Source organism: Polyodon spathula, unplaced genomic scaffold, assembly GCF_017654505.1.
Source record: "Polyodon spathula isolate WHYD16114869_AA unplaced genomic scaffold, ASM1765450v1 scaffolds_1271, whole genome shotgun sequence".
Taxonomy (NCBI): domain Eukaryota; kingdom Metazoa; phylum Chordata; class Actinopteri; order Acipenseriformes; family Polyodontidae; genus Polyodon; species Polyodon spathula.
In genome coordinates this window covers 295,702-315,624 of record NW_024472754.1, presented here as the reverse complement: position 1 = coordinate 315,624, position 19,923 = coordinate 295,702, and the positions used below count along the sequence as shown (strand labels likewise).

Genomic DNA, 19,923 nt, shown 5'->3' with positions numbered 1-19,923 from the left:
GCTGCTTCTCTTCCTCTTTCTCCTCCTTCTTCCCTCCTTCTCCCTGTCCCTCAGCTTGCCCCTCTTTCTTCTCTTCCTCCTTCCCGGCACTCTCTCCTTCCTTCTTATCCTACAAGAATATAATGAAACCAAGCCAGAAAAATGAAATGAAAAGGTAACTAGTTATGGATCAGACTCAGACAAACAATCAACGATTCAACTGCAAGGGGTTGCAAGAGGCAGTTATAAACAGTTATAAATAAGAGGACAGCAGTGCTTTGGAAGATGAGTCATTAACAAAACAGAATTCAAGACATGAAGCCTTAAACTAATAATGCATCATTAAAATATCACTGTAATAAACACTCCTTGATAGCAAATCTTCCAATAGTATAATGAACATGTTTATAGATAACAATAATAATAATCGTAATAATAATTATGCTGGATCAAGTGTCCGGTTCACAGATAATATAAAAGTGCCCTGAGTTTGTTACCTGAAGCACACTGGGTGGTGTTACGCTGGAAAGGGAGCCAATGAAAGTGAAGGATTGTAAAAGCCCTCTCCCCTCCTCCTCACCTGTGACTCTGTCTTCTCTTCAGACGTCTCTCCCTCTTTCTCTTTCTCTCTCTCTCCCTCTCCCTTCGTCTCGGCCTTCGTCTCGGCCTGGGCCTCCCCTTCAGGTTTATCCCCAGTCTCCTGCTTCTCCTCCGGGGCAGCGCCACCTTCTTTCTGGGCCTGCTCCTCTTCCTCCTTCCCACCCTCTGCCTGGCTCTCCTCTTCGTCCTGGAGAAGGTGAAGGATTATTTATTGTTACACTGCTGAGGGGTGGACCAGGGGGGTTATATTCTTCACCTTATTAACACGTCTAAAACATGCTCCTTTAAGAAAGGTTGAAAACACTGAAAAAGACTTCGACAAAACAAATTAAGTCTGTGAATTAATTTGATCCCTTTCATGTTTTATAGGTCATGTGTGCAGTTAGACTTTCTCTTAATAAATAAACTCGATAAATCAAAGCGCTCACCTGAACTGGTTCGGTTCCGTTTTCCTTCGGCTCCGAGCTGCCACCCCCAAACAGACTGGAAATGGTGTTGCCCAGTTCTGAAGAGGAGAAGAGCAAAACCCATCACAATCAGGGGAGATGCAGGAAACCCAAACCCACTCCTCCTTCTTCAAACCATCACATACCAACAGGACTTTACACCAGGGCAGTAAGGAGGACTGTAATCCCAGTCAATGACTTTCACAAGCTCAAGAGCAATCAAGAGCACAGCAAGACTAACTGGAAGAGAGAAGCTGGTTGTACTAAAAGCTGCTGCAGCTGCATGGAAACTCACTTGTCAAAGTGGACTCTTCGTCTTTCTCCTCCACTATGGTCTCAAACACAGACTCCACCTGGACAGAAGGTAAAGAAGCACCTTTAGCTCAAGAAAGGGGTCTGACAGAGGCTCGAGAGATCTGCCGGTACAGGTAAAGGAAGGGACCCAAGAAGGATGGTGAAGGTTATTGAACAGGGACACTCACCCTGTCCAGGGACAGGAGGCCGCTCTCGTCCATGTTGAAGTGTGCTTTGATCCCCTTGGACTCCGTGTCTGCGTGCTTCTTGAAGCTGCTCCCCACTCCGCTCAGCTGCACTGTGGTCAGGTTGAGGGGTCCGAAGATCCTGGGGAGGAGAGGACAACCAGATTAGAACCAGCACCGCTGCACTGTGAAGCGCTAGAGAGGCTCGGTATTTGTAGAACCAGCCCCACTGCATCACCCTATAAAATGAATTGATTTTGCTTCTAGTCAATTGAAACCTGCTGAAAAATGTTATGTTAACGTATTGAACCATGAATATTTATTTGAAATCTGAGCAGGGTTGTAACCCCGACAGTGCCCAGGATCATGCAGGTTGGAACCGTGCGAGGCGATGGCAGAGTTACGCACCGCAGGTCCTCCTCGCTGAGAAAGCTCATGTCCCCGTAGTTGATGTTGAACTGGAAGTCGTCAGTGTAGCGGTTGAAGGTGATGACCTTGCGCTGTGGGTATGGAGACATCCTCTGGAACAGGACGCGCTTGTTGTGTTTGATGCTCTTCACACCCTCCTCATCCTCCTCCGTATCGCGGGTGAACTCAACCTGAAAGAGACATCGTCCCACAGGAGGGCTTCAGCTCAACACAATGCAGCTCAAAGAGAACACATTACAGGTCAACGTCATTTATGACCGTTCATGACACAAGATTTCTCAGATCAGGGTAGATGAGGGGGGTTCCTCACCTGTATGGGGTAGACGGGGAGGGGGCTCACCTGTATGGGGTAGATGGCAGCGTCTCTCACCAGGAAAGGCTTCACTTTGAAGGCTTTGCTGAGCGCGGCTGCCTGGTACACGGCTCCCATGGCAGCTGCCTCATCAGCATTGATATTCTTACTCAGCTCTTCCCTGCAAAACACACAAAACGGGGTTAATCAATTCATCTCAGCACAGAGGTGAATATGAATCCTGCCATCCTTCACAGACATTAATGCACTAGAGACACACATGCACAGCTAGACGACTGACCTCGCTGCACACACTTAATGACTTCAGTGACGGGCTTGAGATCAACTCAATAGACACCACACCCTGCCAGCACTGCCTTACACTAGAAATGAATGAATCCATTACTGCAAGACCAGTCAGCTGGGATCACAGTCTAGCCCTAGTCTTGCACTACCTGACCCAACATTAGTGCCAATTCCCCACACCCTCCCTTTGAGGGGACTCACTTTCCCACTGCCTTCAGCAGGAGCTCCTGCACTTTGGGAACTCGTGTGGCACCGCCAACCAGGATCACACTCTCAATCTCGTCCTGCAGAGAAATTCAAATACACTCAGTCACACATGCATACATCACTCACTGACTGAGACAAGGCAGGCTTTCTTGCAATACCTGCTAAAATGTTTCTATAGTCAGGATATGAACATTGAAAAATTAAACACATGCATTTATCAAAGAACACATTCTGGTATGCAAGAACAGCCCAATGACATCATGAATACGGTCAAGCAGGTGTGCTGGAAGAGGGTATCAAGCAGAACACCCTCTTTCCTGTGATCAGGCTGCTGCTGCCCACCCCAGTGCATACTCCTCCCTCACTACATCTTCCACTGGCAGGGCTCACCATCGTCATCTCTGCGGAGGAGAGGGCCTGCTGCACAGGTCCAGGGACTCTCTGGAACAGGTCAGCACACAGCTCCTCCAGCTCGGCCCGAGTCACCCGCGACTTGAAGTCAATGTCATCCAGGAGCCCCTCCACCTGCACCGGGACAGCCAGCGTTAGCACAGGACCGGGGGATGGGACAAGAGCACACACGCACACAGAGAGGCAGTCACAAACACACCCAGCGTTGGCACAGTACCTGCGCCATGTGGTCCACGTTTGCGCTCAGCACGGTCTTGAGGCGATTGGCCTCCTTCAGCAGCTTGGCCATGGCGCGCACGTTGTCCCGCACATCCTTCTTGCTCTTCTTCTGCTCATTGAAGAGCTTGGCCAGGTGGTCCCGCAGACGCAGCTCCATCTCGAAGCCCCCCAGTGACCGGTCGAACCTAAAAAGACAAACCCATCGCACGCGAGGGGAGCCGTCAGCATGCTTTCTGAGATGTTCATCGTCCAGGACTCTCCTGTGCTGTGGGGTCTCTTTCACAATGCAATGGTCACCTACCCGACTCCTCTGATCTGCAGCTGGGGTTGGGTCCCGGCGTCCTTGGTCTTCACGCTCTGGTATGTCACGATGGTGGCCACGGTGCTTTCAGAGCCCATGTCATAAAACATCACATTCTGAGGAGAACACAATGATTTACATATACAGAGCTGGGGTATTTCCACACATGCTGTAGCATATCTAGCAGACAGCGTGAAGAGGTTTGGTACTGGCCAAACTTCTCTCCCTGATCAAGGTTTCAAGGCGATGCTGCCATTGTTATTAAAGCAGACCCCAGGGTGTTTCTAGCTCTGGATGAGATTCTATCAAACTCACCTGAGCCGTGCTGTTGATGTCTTTCCTCCTGAAGACCCCGTAGTTCAGGGCGACGGCCGTGTTGTCATTGATGAGCTGAAGGACCTTCAGATCTGCCATCTGAGCTGCCTGCAGGACTGCCCTGCGCTCCGCCTGATTGAAAAAGGCCGGGACGGTGATCACTATGTCTTTGATGGGCTGCTCTGTGGGGGGGAGACGGGATAATAAAAACAGTAAAACAAAACGCCGATAAAACCAGAAACAGTCATTACTGAACACCATCAGGGTTCACCAGAAAACCATTACTTCAGCGGCTTGCTGTATGCATGAGAAATGTATTCCCCAGCTGATCATTTGTGAATAACAAAGAACACATAGAACCATGGTGATTATGCTGAAAGATGCACTGCTGAGATGCAGACAACACGGTTTACAGCAAAGGCAACGGAACGTGTTTCTTGTAAAACACTGCATGGTGTGGCAGCACAACTGCACCACGCACATTACACAGTATTCAACATGCATTTAAAGGGTGCACGAATCTAACCTGCAAATTCCTGCGCAAGGCTCCTGGAATAATTGAGGACCATTCCCAGAATCTCTTCTGGAGAGTAACGAAGCTCACTGAAAAAAAAACATGATTCAGTCATTGGGCTTGTTGGCTTCTGTTTAATTTCCTAATTGTTAAACTTCAGCATTAAACACATTTAAACTTTAACGCAATCAGAAGAAGTCCTCTATACATTGCGTGTAACACTAAATCTGTATTCAATTATATACAGAAGAAATGGCTTGCACCGTCACTGTGTAAACACTAAGGCGAACACGGATACTTGGTCTGCATGTTTGATGGCGGCTTGATGTTTAAATCCATGCAACTCACTCTGAGACTCTGTAGAGCACAGTGCCTCTGACCTCGTCCTTTTCCAGCTGGTGCTCGGGGAAGCGTTTCTGGTATAGCGCCACCTGGGGGTTATCGAGTGTCTTGCCAATGATGTCCTGGAGGTAGCGGAAGACAAGCTTGGGGTTCTTCGCTGACTAGAGAGAGAGAGAGAGAGAGAGAGAGAGAGAGAGAGAGAGAGAGACGAATTTCAAAGATGTAACCATGTACTGTTATATCCCTCAGAGTTAACTGAATCAGGCTCTTCCTGCCATATTCAAGGAAAAAAAATAAACTTGAGTAGAAGTATCAGTACACTGCGCCCATCCCTCCCAACGTAGCTCAATCCCTTCCCACTCCCAACGCTGCGCCCATCCCTCCCAACGCAGCTCAATCCCTTCCCACTCCCAACGCTGCGCCCATCCCTCCCAACGCAGCTCAATCCCTTCCCACTCCCAACGCTGCGCCCATCCCTCCCAACGCAGCTCAATCCCTTCCCACTCCCAACGCTGCGCCCATCCCTCCCAACGCAGCTCAATCCCTTCCCACTCCCAACGCTGCGCCCATCCCTCCCAACGCAGCTCAATCCCTTCCCACTCCCAACGCTGCGCCCATCCCTCCCAACGCAGCTCAATCCCTTCCCACTCCCAACGCTGCGCCCATCCCTCCCAACGCAGCTCAATCCCTTCCCACTCCTAATGCTGCGCCCATCCCTTCCCACTCCTAACACTGCGCCCATCCCTCCCAACGCAGCTCAATCCCTTCCCACTCCCAACGCTGCGCCCAATCCCTTCCCACTCCCAACGCAGCTCAATCCCTTCCCTCCCAACGCAGCTCAATCCCTTCCCACTCCTAATGCTGCGCCCATCCCTTCCCACTCCTAACACTGCGTCCACCCCTCCCAACGCAGCTCAATCCCTTACCATTCCTAACGCTCCGTCCTCAAACAGCCGTTCATTCTCTTTTAAACAAACAGCCACTGGAGTTTTCCTTCTGGACTCTCTGAAAGAGGAAAGACGTTTATTATTGAACAGTCTGGAGACTGCCGGCCCTGACTAATTGATGAAGGATTGATCATTGCTGATACTTTAACAGGGTCTGTACTGCGACGCAGAGGTCCACAAGCATCGGGACACATGAGCAAAAGCACTTCTGCGCAGCTATGTGTAGTTCAGCAAATGGCTCTTGACTGATAATTAAATGCATTTTATTAGACGGCAGGGAGGGAAATAAGACTCCCATTGCACAGCAGGTTGATCCACTCCTGATTTAACAATGAGCTTAGTAAGACACACCTGAGCTTGTTACCTATGCACTGTGGCTAACCAGGCTCATAGACAAATATGCACGCTGCAAACAGAGGCGCTTACCTGTTCAGAACGATCTCCATCGGCACTCCTGGTTTCACAATTGCTATTTTCATCCACTCGCTGCCCAGATCCACTGACATCACAGCTATAGAATCTGAACACAGCAAACCAATATTGGAAAGAGCAGCAGATAACCCCGGCTTTTGATAGCAGATAACACACTTTAAAATCAATTCACAGAAAGACTAGCCTAGGGAAACGAATCCAATAGTTGGTGTCTTGCATTAAAAAATAAATTAGATAATAGATAAAGTTGGATATGGTTAGTTTACTGGTCTGCTATACTGCTAGAGCGCTCTGCAGTGTGGAGCGGAGTTCTCTTTCCTATACTGCTAGAGCACTCTGCAGTGTTGAGAGTGGAGCTCTTTCCTATACTGCTAGAGCACTCTGCAGTGTTGAGAGTGGAGTTCTCTTTCCTATACTGCTAGAGCACTCTGCAGTGTTGAGAGTGGAGTTCTCTTTCCTGTACTGCTAGAGCACTCTGCAGTGTGGAGAGTGGAGTTCTCTTTCCTGTACTGCTAGAGCGCTCTGCAGTGTTGAGAGTGGAGTTCTCTTTCCTGTACTGCTAGAGCACTCTGCAGTGTTGAGAGTGGAGTTCTCTTTCCTGTACTGCTAAAGCGCTCTGCAGTGTTGAGAGTGGAGCTATCTTTCCTATACTGCTAGAGCGCTCTGCAGTGTTGAGAGTGGAGTTCTCTTTCCTGTACTGCTAAAGCGCTCTGCAGAGTGCAGTATACAGGTGTGCACAGTTAAAGACCAGTGTTTATGAATGAATGCACACACTGGGTCTGCTTCCTACCCTGCAGACACACACTCAGGGTCTGCATTGAGAGGAGCACATGCAGTACCTGTATGTGAAGGCAGGCATGCTGCTAGAAAGCAGAAGAGAGCCCACAGCGTCATCCTCCTGCCCATTAGACCAGCCTACAAAGAAAAAACACAAGATTGAGAGCCGTGACACAGGAACACACACAACACCAGTAACAGGGTCAGCGGGTGATATCGCATTATAATTACGGTACAAAAAATAATGTTTAGCCTTGTATTTCCCCAAAACACACATGATCTATAGTTGTGCTGTTATTAGCTAATTCTTTACATATCAGCCCCATTCATTTATATATATTCCTCCAATAGAGCTCTGCAGTGCAGGCTCATCCACTTAATAAAAGGCGACCCTTGTGTTATAAAAACAGGCTCCATGTTTCCAGCCTTCTTGGGAATATTCTGCAGAAGTAAAGTTTAGCAGCTGTCTCTGCCACCCTAACCTACATAGGAAAATGATGCGCCGCTCACTGACAGAATAAGAACATCACTCTGCAAGGTGTGAACAGAGTGCTACAGAGAAATCCAGCAAGACACACGAATCCGGACGCCCGCTTTGCATCTCCAACTGCTTTCCTTTCCAGTGTCAAGCAGTAGTACTAGTAAATCAAGCCCCCCCAAAAAATACATATAAGAGATGGCAATAAGACTCCTATTGCAGAGCAGTTTCATCCATTCCAGGTTTTAATACCAGCTTGATTGGCCACACTGCACAGGTAACAAGCTCAGGTGTGTCTTATTAAACTAGGAATGGATCAAGCCGCTATGCAATGGTTGTCTTATTTCCACCCCTGTAAAAGGCAACATGTTAGCACAGTATATTGCTAGGACTAATTTAGAAATGCACTGTGCACACAGGTCTGAATGCAATATCAATCGATTTTATATAGCGCCTTTCACAGTGGACTGTGTGGCAAGCTGGGGTACAGGTGATTACGTTTGGATGCTGCCACCCAGACCGATTGCCTCTTGGTACATGTGAAACTGCGAATGTACGCAAAACCTTCTGATAACAGAGGAGACACGTGGAACACACCTACACAGACACACATCATACTGCATCATTGACTATGTATCCTACCAGGGAATATTACATTGATTTTATTTGTGTATGTATTAAATTACATTTGAATGGTTAATTATCAACGAATGACCCCCCCCCCCCCCCAAAAAAAAAAAAAAAAAAATGCAGACGCAACATCCTGTTCAAATCGGATGCCACTATGGAGTTCAATATAACTCAAATAAATACAATGGGAAATTCAAAATGTGTTATAAATAACAACTAAACTGCTCAATGAAAATGCACACCGTAGCAGCTGGCTTGATGGAATACTGGCAAGGATCACCGGTTATCTCTCTCTGATAAAGCAGTACACCGGGGTTTGTTATGGGATGAGCTTGAATGCAGCGGTTAGGTAATTTGTTCAGGGATGTCGCTAACCGGTATTCTGCCCGCCTGTGTCGTAAACACAGACACGAATACAGTCACCAGAACTTTCTCTCCAGTTCTTACCGCCTTCTCTGTGCAACACCGGCTCGCTTCACCTGGCGTGTGGATTGAACGTGAGACACACACCGAGGCATTTAATTCAATGAAACAATTACAACTAACTAAAACAGTGAGGCCTTCAACACAGCTCAAATAAAAAATAATAATCGCCCATTTTTAGTGTGCACCTCACCAGAAGTTAAACTTACTCAAAATTAATAGCAGATGATTATAAAATACAAAATCACTTGCCATATTACATATATATATATATATATATATATATATATATATATATATATATATATATATATACACACACACACACACACACAAAGATGTATTTGCTTTCGTAACAAAACAAAAACATTGAATTTATTTCACTGTGCCAATTATGTCTGAATTGATCCATCTTCATCATGTGCGTGCTGTCAAAAATGACATGTGTTTGCAAATATAGCACCATGCAGTAAATGAAGACGACACGATAATGAACTTACCTTGTAATATTTTTAACTTGGGACAGTCAAAGGCCGTGCCTGTGCACGATGTGATAATGACTGTAGCTACCCTTACCAGCACCCGGTCTCTGTTACACTGTCATATCCTATACATTAATATCGGTCGCCAGGTCTCCTCTGCCCTTTGCATTCGCCGGCTAGCTTGACTGCGCGCAGGGCTCAGGACGCGGCGCGATCTCATTGGATCGACCCACACCCGGGGTTCTACGAGCTCGTCACCGCCGCGACCCGGGGACCCGCCTACTCCTTCGTTATTCTCCGGCAAATCGGCGCTTTCCGATTGGTCCACGTTCCCAGCTGCACCGTGGAAGCGGCGGTTCGGCACCACCCGATTGGCCCACGTTAGAAAGAAGAAGGCGGGCTTGGATGTTGTCTTTCTGGGCTTTGCCCACAGCTGCTAACAGGTGTTGGCAAAGTGCAAATTTGCAATAATGTGACGGGACATGCAAAGCAGGGGATGTGAATCCGGTACAGAAAGAAATCGAAAAACCTCCGGCATTGTGTTACAAAGGCGAGCATGCTTTTCAACTTCAAAACATGATTAGCACCCTCCTACTCCATTAGCAGCACCGCTTTCTGCCTGTACAGTGCCCTTATCGGAATGACCCAGGGTCTGGACGGGTTACGCTTTTAACGCTGTGTGACTATTAGAAAGATTCCCATAGGACAGACAATTAATACATGCTGTGCTTGCACATTGCCCCGAGTCTCCCTGCTGTGTGGGTTATTTATAACTCCTTGTTTTGAATGTGTGTGTGCGTGTTCTTGAAATTTGTGTGCTAAATTGGAAACAGATTTTCTGTATTCCAAATTATATTTACAGTTTAAAATAATAAGGCTGTTCTCGATTGACAGTAAACACGGTCAGAATTAGCGGAGCATCGTTTTGTTCAACAAGCAGGATCAGAGCTATTTTGGTGACAGTGAGGCTCCCCCGGCACACAGTGTCCCGTCTCATGTGACCCACGCCTGTGATTGTCACATGACCGCTGGGCTGCACACTGGCAGAAGATGGCTGCGTTTCTGCAGTGGAGGCGGTTCGTGTTCTTCGATAAGGAGACGGTGAAGGATCCCGGTGATGCCGGGAAAGGCTTTACCCTCCCGGCCGGGATCTCGGCATGCGACTCCGGTCGGGGGCACATCGTACTGGGAGATATCCTTTCAATACGCCCTTGAAATAAAGCAAACTAACACAGCACCTGCTGTGTGCGGGCCCTGGTTTTCAGTTGCTTGTTTGTTGCTTGTTTCGTGTGTTATTGTTTTTAAATACAGAACAGTTACATCTGAATTAAAGGTGAACATTTGAAAAATAAAGTCAAAGAATTTGCTGTCATAACGAAAATGAAGCGTATTGTACCGGAGGCTAGTAGTTCCTCTTAATAAATCGGAGAGAGAACATTTTAAAGTAATTCTTGCCGCCTGACAGCGGGAAAGCGATGCATACTGTAGACAGCTGTACACTAAATCTGCCTTTAGATATATATTTTAAAACCGTGTTTATTAATTTATAAAATACAACAACAGAACATTAAATGTAAACCGTACTTAATGTGTTATTTACAAAACATAATTAATGTATGTTGAGCAATAGCTCTTGAACTAAAGAAAAAGAAAACTGTACGAATTCACTTAAACAACATCACTTTTCAATAAAACAAACATTTCAGTTCAAATATAAAGGCAGGTCTGCACTTACGAAAAACGATCTAAATATTGAGTACATTTATTCAAAATACTTTAACAAGTTTTGAAAGTACCCCCTTATATTATACAAACACTTTATCCATAAAAAAAAAAAAAAAAACACCTTTGCAATTCATGGTAAGCAGTGTTAAATGCATAGTATAACTGAGGGCGTCATGTGAAAACTGCAGGATTACCATGGTAACCCTTTATAAGGGGCACCCTATGATCAGTGCAAATCCTTAACCCTGTTGCTCACATATGGAGGGTCAGATTTGGTTCCTGACGCGCTCCATGCAGCCCACCCCCTTCCAGGCTTACAAGCTGCGTGTCACCCACCTGTTCCAGCTGAAGCAGCACAGCATTCTGGTGTCAGTGGGGCAGGACGAGCAGGGCATCAACCCGCTGGTGAGCCGTGGGGGGGTTAGGGGCTTCCAGGGAGAAGACTGCAGCACGTGTTGAAGAATGGAGGAGAGAGATGGCATACGTCTCAACCCTGTAACGCCCAAGCATTTCTGAAATGAGAAAAGCTGTTTTATCTATGTTACTAGATTTCCGTATCTTGTACAGAGCACTTTTTTTTTTTTTTTTTTTTTTTTTGCTGTCCAGCGCCCCATAATGTACCGCATATAAAAAATTCTGGCTTGTCAGGCTGTATTTAAAAAAAGTAATAACATAGAAGCGTGTCAAAGCATTGTATGAGACAGAAGTGGGCAATACAGGGTTAAGTATTGGGCGTTTACTACAACAAGATACAGCCACCTGGAAATCAGATTACGTACATTGTAATTGATTTGTAGAATCGTATCAAATTTCTGCACCATTATTAAAATGTTTATTTATACGTTGCCTAATACCAATACCTTAAGACCTGGGGCGGGTTCCGTAAAAGACCTTAAGTGTTACCTGTTAGGCTGCAAGATACATTTTCAAGGTATTGATTTAAATGCGTTGAATTGCTTTCTGCAGCACCCTGAAACACAAGAAACGCTTACAGAGAAAAATGAGGGTACATTTAACTGATGTGTTTTGCACACCTGGCCACTGGTCCAGAAGGGCCAGTGTGTCCTAACCCTGTAGTGAGATACAAGGCTTGATGTTTTTCCAGGTGAAGGTGTGGAATCTGGACAAGCGGGACAGCGGGAATCCTCTCTGCACCCGGATCTTCCCAGCTATTCCCGGGAACAAGCCCACAGAGGTGTCCTGCCTCAGCGTGCACGAGAACCTCAACTTCATGGCCATCGGTTCGTTCCTGCAGCTTTGCTTTATCACAGCATGTTGTTTTCAGGGTCCTCATGAAAAGAAAATGAGGGTCCTTGTGTGTTGATCGTGCCTGTCTGTCTCTGTCACGCTCTCCATTGTGAACACGATAACTGCCTTGTTGGGTTACATTTACAATAGTGAATTAACCTTTTGTGCAGGATTTAAGGCCGGGTCTATTAATAATGCAGTTCTGAGCTGTTTTGATTCCCCCCTCTGTTGCCTCCAGGTTTTACCGATGGCAGTGTGGTGCTGACTAAAGGAGACATCACCAGAGACCGGCACAGCAAAACACTGACGCTGCACGAGGGCACCAGCCCAATCACGGGGCTCGCTTTCCGACAGTCTGGCAAAACCACAAACCTGTTTGTCGCCACCCTGGAGAAAGTGCTGGTAATGACTTACTGCCCCCTGACTCTCTCAACCCCCCCTCCCCACTCCCCACTCTCCATCTGCTTCTACCTCTCCCTCTCCCTCGCTGCTACTGCTACAAATAAAGACAGCACTGTGCTTTCCCCTCCTCTCTCTGCAGTGCTACACTCTCTCCCTGAAGGAGTACCCTCATGTGGAGCTGGACACTCACGGCTGTGCCCTGCGCTGCACAGCTCTGACCGACCCGTCTCAGGACTCCCAGTTCATCGTGGCCGGGGACGAGTGTGTCTACCTGTACCAGCCCGACGAGCGCGGACCCTGCTTTGGGTTCGAGGGGCAGAAGCTGCTGGTGCACTGGTACCGCGGCTACCTGCTGCTGCTCACCCGTGACTGCAAGACACCCAACAAGTAAGCGACCTGCGTGGGAGCACGAACACAATAATAAAGAAAACACCTGGGAGCAGAGTGTCCACTGCAAGCAAATTGCCCATGTCATAGATTTGCTGTGGGGTGGGCAGGCTCCCTGCTAATTGCCCATAGTGGAAAATACAGATCTTTAAATGAAATTTCCTCTTAAGTTTTTCCCTTAAGGGTGTTGCAGGAAGCAGTTTAACACATAAGTTAATGCCCTAAATAAGGGAAAAGACAGTGTTTTTTTGCAAACAGGCTGCTACTTTTTTTCTTCAAATTTCCACTTGCACCTGACTTTTGAGATATTGAATGCTAGTGCATATATCATAGTTAATTTAATACACAGGATCAGCTTTTCAAATCTAGTGTCACGCAGCTGTTATCCCAGTCAGTCATTTCAGGTTCGTTCAGGGTTCCGTTTTGTCAGTCCAGATGCAGAGCATGCTAGTCGCCTGGTCTTGTTAGTAACTGGATCTCCTCGGTGTGTCTGGGTGTGTGCAGCAGGGAGGCCTCTCCCTCAGAGAAGCAGCTCCTCACTGTCTATGACCTGGACAACAAGTTCATCGCCTACAGCGCGGCCTTCGATGACGTCATCGACGTGCTGGCGGAGTGGGGCTCGATCTACATCCTGACGCAGGACCGTAGGCTGTGCGTACTGCAGGAGAAGGACACGCAGACCAAACTGGAGGTGAGAGAGAGAGCGAGAGAGAGAGAGAGAGAGAGAGAGGGCTTATTGCTTCAGCTTATTGTTTGCTGTGCTTGTTAATTCTTAAGGGGGTATTTGATTACTTGATTACATGTTATGTCAGATCTTAATACAGTTTTGTGCGCTTCTATCGTGAATGTGTATCATATAAGTAGCCCGTCAGGACTGTCAGATGTACTGTGATACATATCGTATTGCGACCTGCATGTCATGATACGTATCATATCATGACATTAGTGTATCGATACACCCCTACTATCTGTTCCAGGAAAACTTGAATGTTGCACAGGCTTATCAATGTGATTATTTATTTGTTTGGGGGGAGGCAAAACGTAAATTGCATGCAGACTGTAACTAGGCTACAAGTACCACATGTCATTGTTAACTGATCATTTTTTCTTGCTGCTCTCCTAGATGCTTTTTAAGAAGAACCTGTTTGTGATGGCCATTAACCTGGCAAAGAACCAGCACCTGGACAGCGACGGCCTGTCTGAGATCTTCCGGCAGTATGGAGACCACCTGTACGTGAAGGGGGACCATGATGGAGCCATACAGCAGTACATTCGGTAAGATGCCAAGAGGAGAGGGAGAGAGAGAGAGTGAGGGGAGCGCTTTGATTTATTGAGATGCATGGCAATGTCTTGTATGTATCTTTTTCTTTCCCCTTCTCCACGCAGCACCATCGGGAAGCTGGAGCCCTCCTATGTGATCCGGAAGTTCCTGGACGCACAGCGGATCCACAACCTCACTGCGTACCTGCAGGCTCTACACAGGCAGTCCCTGGCCAACGCCGACCACACCACCCTGCTGCTGAACTGCTACACCAAGCTGAAGGACAGCTCCAAGCTGGAGGAGTTCATCAAGGTGAGGACGAGGGGACCGGGCTGCAGGGGACAAGGTTATGGGGCAAGGTTGTGGGAACTCTGTGGTCATCCTAGACCCTAGTCAAAGTGCAAAAATAAATATCATGTAGGTGTTTAAACATGTAACCCAAGGTTTTCCAACGTTGGCCCTTCCGGTCCTGGTCTTCTGGACCCTGAACCTGTCTAATACTGAAGTAACGGAGCTTTATGAGCACAAAAGTACCAAAGCCGTGAGTTTTTAGTGTTGATCGTCTTGTTCTCGCCCCCAGACGAGTGAGAGCGAGGTGCACTTTGACGTGGAGATAGCCATCAAGGTGCTGCGGCAGGCGGGGTATTACAGCCACGCCGTCTTCCTGGCAGAGAAACACACCCACCACGAGTGGTACCTGAAGATCCAGCTGGAAGACCTCAAGGTGAGTCACTGCCACGGGAAACACACACCCGACAGGAGGAGAGGAGCCAAGACACAGCGCCGTTTGATCGGTTTGTTTGGCCAGCCCTCTACAGTTTCACACAGTGCTGAGCTTCCCTAAGCTTAAGTGCAGTTTGCTATCCGTGAAAAAAGTTTTCAAAGCGGACGCTCTGTCAGACAGTATTCCAGTGAGCCTGCAATTCCCCCACAGAACTACCAGGAGGCGCTGCGCTACATCGGGAGGCTGCCCTTCGAGCAGGCGGAGAGCAACATGAAGCGCTACGGCAAGACGCTGATGCACCACGTGCCAGAGGAGACCACACAGCTGCTCAAGGGACTCTGCACAGACTACCGACCCAGCAGAGAGACCCCAGCAGACAGGGAGAGCCTGGGCCACCCCCTGGGGAACAAGGTACTGCACCGGAGAAGAGAGCGGGCGTGTCTGTGAAGCACGTTTTAAAGTGCTCACGAGCTGTGGTGTGAAAACCTGACAACACCTACTTTCTGTTTGACACGGCCCGTGCCCCGCAATGTTTAAACAGATTTTTCCAACTTTAAACATGCAGGCGCTTTTGTTCCAGCCATGTTCCTAATTGGTCCAAGGGCATTTAGTTATCGAGCTCCTTCGCTATGGAACGCTTTCAGATTGTATCCAGAATGCTGAGTCTCAGTATTTCCCTAAGCTCAAAACATATCTCTTTGATTTGGCCTTTCAGTAGTGAGCAGTTGGGAGCTCTTGTAGCTTGTTTTTTTTTTTTTTGTAGAGAAAGGCCCTGGGATGCTTGCACATGAAGGACCCTGTATAAATGAAATTGTGATGGTGTGTTGTGTTATAGCAATGCAACAGTAATGCTTAACCCCAACCCCGGTATAATTTAATTGTACCTGTTAATCCTAGTGTTGAATGGACCTCCAGGAGTTGCCCATCCCTGGTGCACAAGGATAGGAACAGTGTGTGTGGAGAGCAGTGTGTGTGTGCGTCTCTCTTGCATCTCAGTTCCTGACCTCTCTCCCCCCCTATGCAGGCGAACTCGGAGGAGTTCATCGCGATCTTTGTGAACAACCCCCGGGAGCTGCGTGCGTTCCTGGAGCACATGATGGAGGTGGAGGCACAGTGTCCCCAGGGTGTGTACGACACCCTGCTGGAGCTGAGGCTGCAGGACTGGGCCCACGAGCAGGACACACAGGTACAGTGAAAACACAGCACAGAGCATGAGAAGCACAGGGGAGCGCTGGGAAAACCAGAGCGGTAAGGTAAAGCATATTAATAAACGTGGCAAACCCTGCATACTGTAACTGGGAAAAGCATGAGGAAAACCTGCAGAATTAGCGTGCAAATTATCATTGGAGACCAGAGCTATGGGCTCGGAGATGAGCAAGCAGAGATCTGTATTCACTACATACACAAGGGTTGGGAAACAAAGGAACACATGCAGAGTCTCAACTGCACCTTTGTGGGGATAAAAAAATAATACATGTTCCACCTTTGATGTTCTTTATTAGCAGTTAAGGCAGTGGGCAGACAAAAATACAGAGGTTGAAAACACTTGCCTACCAGATTTAAAAGGGCACCACTACCACAACACCAAGCTGTTGTTATGCAATAGTGTACCGATAGCTGTCCTTACCTCTCTGTCTGGTGGCTGTAGCACATCTTGTATCATTTGCCTGTGTTGCAGGAGAAGAATTCTCTACAGGAGGCTGTCTTGTCCCTGCTCAAGAGTGAGAACTACAGCACAGTGTTTGACAAGGCGCTGGTGCTGTGCCAGATGCACAATTTCAAAGAAGGGGTCCTGTACCTGTATGAGCAAGGCCAGCTGTGAGTACCCTTCACTGTGGGCTCTGGTCTGCAGCTTGGAGCGCCCCACGCTTCACTCTGCAGTCCAGGAGGGGGCAGTATGAGAACTCTGGAAGTACTTGTTTTTCTCTACACTCCTCTGTGACTATTTTGAGCATAAAAACTTGACGGCCCTATTCTGAAGCAGGAGGGGAGGTTGCCTTTTCTGAGCGCTTTAAAACAATTGTAATTGTCATACTAGCAAGAAACAACTTAGATGCATGAAGGAGCAGTTTGATTATTGTTGGGAGTAATTAGTGTCGTAACGGTACTGTTTCATTCCTTTTAGAATTCCCTTTGCACTTGCTCGAGAACAGGACCTGTGTATGTATTATTATTATTATTAGTAGTAGTATTATAGTTGCTGCTGTTCCATGCCTGTGTCTCAGGTACCAGCAGATCATGCACTACTACATGCAGAACGAGGAGTACGGGAAGGTGGTGGAGGCGTGCCAGCGCTACGGGGAGAAGGAGGCCTGCCTGTGGGAGCAGGCGCTGGGGTACTTCGCCCGCAAAGAGGAGGACTGCAAGGAGTACATCACCGCCGTGCTGCAGCACATCGACCGCAACAACCTCATGCCCCCCCTGCTGGGTAAGAGAGACAGCTTTAACAATGTGCTGCTGCAGGGAAACGGGACTCCCATTGCATAGCAGTGTGAGCCAACACACGCCAGAGCTGCTTACACATGCATGCTAAGCACATAGCGAATCATCACACAAGCACAAGAGTGCAAGCTCAAGCAGTGGCCACATATATAAATTCAGTCATTTATCATATATATATATATATATATATATATATATATATATATATATATATATATATATATATATATATATATAGTAGTAATAATAATAGAAGTAATAGCTGCAGTAATAATGGACGGCCTCTTTTGCTCTCAGTGGTGCAGACGCTGGCTCACAACTCGACGGCCACTCTGTCTGTGATCAAGGACTACCTGATCAACAAGCTGCAGCAGGAGAGCGAGCAGATCTCGGAGGACGAGCGCAAGATCAGGGAATACCGCGAGGAGACGACCCAGCTCCGGCAGGAGATCGAGGAGCTGCGCAGCAGGTGAGAAGCTACACTTCGTGTATTACACACACACACACACACACACACACCACACACACACACCCACACACACACCACACACACACACACCCACACACACACACACACACACACACACACACACACACACACACAGCGTTACCAGGCAGCACAAACTAAAAACGAACTGCAATGCAACAAGAACTAGCAAGAAACAGCAGTGCTTGTGAGCAGCTCTTGCATTAACCTTCCAGGTTATTTACCAGAATAATAATTGATTATCAGTGATAATCGTGTTTAAAAATGTCTTGAATTCTGTCCCCCCTCTATTGTGGCAGAGAGCAGTGTACTGTAAAGCCAAGTCTGATACTGCAGGAGGACAGCAGTTAGAGCTGCTTAGCGCACATTGCACACGGCAATAATCTGCATTATTTGATAGATGCTTTCCTGTCCTGACGACTCTGTTTTCTGCCCCAGCGCCAAGATCTTCCAGAAGACCAAGTGCAGCATGTGTAACAGCCCCCTGGAGCTGCCGTCCGTGCACTTCCTGTGCAGCCACTCGTTCCACCAGCACTGCTTCGAGAGCTACGCCGAGAGCGAGGCCGAGTGCCCTGCCTGCGCCCCCGGCAACCGCAAGGTGATGGAAATGCTGCGGGCGCAGGACCAGAAACGAGACCTGCACGAGCACTTCCACAGACAGGTACTGCCACAGGGGGTCCCTTATCGGTCACCCAGAGTGAAAGCACAGCACAGGGTAGCGGAGCGCAGTGAAAGCAAGGTTAAGCACAGGCAAGCGTTGTAAAGAACAGCGAGGCACGGCTAACAAGGATCTACTGTGATAATGCATAGTGTAAGCATGGGCTGCGCAAAAATACTGTGGTCAGCTTTTCTAAGGGCTGTGCTGCTTCCCCCACCATCTTTAACATAGCTGGGCTGCTTGCAGCAGGCTTCTTCATCTCCAACTCCTTCTCTTTCTCTTTATCTGCTTGCTGTTGTGCTTCTTGTTCTTTTTTGTCTTCTAATTTCTTCTCTGTCTTCCCATTGTCTTCTCTAACATTTTTCTTCGGTGCGTAATAAATCACTTGCACGCTGATGCTGTCATAATTGTACATCTTTTTGTTTCGCAAGGCTTTGATAAAGTCTGAGCATCAAAACGTCGTGGTGCATGCCAGCAGCCTGTTATTGCTATACTTTGCACTGACCGCAAGGCTCAGCTGTGCTTGGACTCTGCCGTGTAATTGTTTAATCGCACTTTGGTTTCTGTTTTCTCCTTCTTGTCTTTGATTCTGCAGCTCAAGTGTTCGAATGACGGGTTCTCGGTGGTGGCTGACTATTTCGGCCGGGGGGTCTTTAACAAGCTGACCCTGATCACGGACCCCCCGGGGGGGAAGGCGGGGGCTGCGAGTCTGGACTCCAACCTGCAGAGAGACCTGCTTATCCACACCAAGAGGACCGTGTAAGAGAGTCTGAGGGGGAGAACTCCTGGGGAAGACACTGAAAGAGAACTGCTGGAAAAAAAATAACCTGCTTAACTCCTGGGGGGGAGACAACAGCCTGTAAAGAACGTGTTAGGGGTCTGCAAGCAGACGTATTGAGGGCTGGATCTGGAAGAAAACTACTTTTAAATAGATCTGTATCCTCCTTCGAGGGGGGGCTAGCTTGTAATACAGCTATTCTCTCTCCTGCATCAGCACAGTGTCCCCTGACAGTGAGTTTGCATGCACATGAGGCAGCTGTGTGTGTCTTCTGTACAGGGACACAGTGTGTATGGTGTAACAGAACAAGCGCTGCTGTCCTGAGTTGTACTAAAATCACAGTGCAGAGAAGCACCCCGGTTCTCTTAAATCCTGCAAGGATTTGCTTCCAGGATGCATTTTGTCTCATTCTCCATAACAATGTTCAAGCTATTTAAAAAAATGTGCAATGTATATATAAAAAGCAAAAAAAATCAAATAAAAACTACTACATTATCATCAAAGGCCTAAGATAAAGAATTGAAAGCACTTGGTGTAATGTGTCATAGATCTGAAACAGACTTTATGAAGCAAAATGAGTTAATTCTATAGGGTGATGCAACGCTTTTGGCCAGAGCTGTAGAGTGTGTTTCGTGGGCAGAGCCACGGGAATGAACCCATCTGCTCAGGAAGGTCTTATGAAGTTCAGAGAAGGAATGTTAATTACACTCGTGTCAAGATTCGGAGAGCAAAGCCCTGCTTTCTTCTTATAAATCTTTTAACCACTCTGTACATTTTTAATAATATATTGATTTAAAGTGAA

At 47.5% G+C, this 19,923-nt stretch overlaps 2 protein-coding genes across 2 annotated transcripts; one reads left to right on the top strand and one right to left on the bottom strand.

The window, feature by feature from the left end:
- Window positions 1–4: 4 nt before the first annotated feature.
- Window positions 5–9,255, bottom strand: hyou1 (hypoxia up-regulated 1; the record flags this gene model as incomplete). Its single annotated transcript, XM_041242335.1, has 18 exons — window positions 9,028–9,255; window positions 7,059–7,134; window positions 6,214–6,307; window positions 5,767–5,845; window positions 4,847–5,001; window positions 4,511–4,587; window positions 3,985–4,166; window positions 3,670–3,785; window positions 3,367–3,553; window positions 3,129–3,263; window positions 2,733–2,815; window positions 2,274–2,406; window positions 1,913–2,103; window positions 1,508–1,646; window positions 1,321–1,378; window positions 1,008–1,084; window positions 560–766; window positions 5–109 (listed from the first exon to the last, which is right to left on the bottom strand). Coding segments are annotated over exons 2-18 (2,085 nt in total), but the record flags the coding sequence as incomplete, so codon positions are not given.
- A 557-nt stretch (window positions 9,256–9,812) lies between these two features.
- vps11 (VPS11 core subunit of CORVET and HOPS complexes) lies at window positions 9,813–19,649 on the top strand. The gene is made up of 16 exons (XM_041242329.1): window positions 9,813–10,201; window positions 10,991–11,139; window positions 11,840–11,975; window positions 12,221–12,384; window positions 12,524–12,771; window positions 13,276–13,462; window positions 13,895–14,046; window positions 14,158–14,344; window positions 14,613–14,756; window positions 14,967–15,167; window positions 15,781–15,942; window positions 16,435–16,574; window positions 16,982–17,184; window positions 17,496–17,667; window positions 18,124–18,346; window positions 18,939–19,649. The coding sequence occupies exons 1-16, from the start codon at window positions 10,060–10,062 to the stop codon at window positions 19,104–19,106; spliced, it is 2,778 nt and encodes a 925-aa protein (XP_041098263.1). The 5' UTR covers window positions 9,813–10,059; the 3' UTR covers window positions 19,107–19,649.
- The last annotated feature ends 274 nt before the right edge of the window (window positions 19,650–19,923 follow it).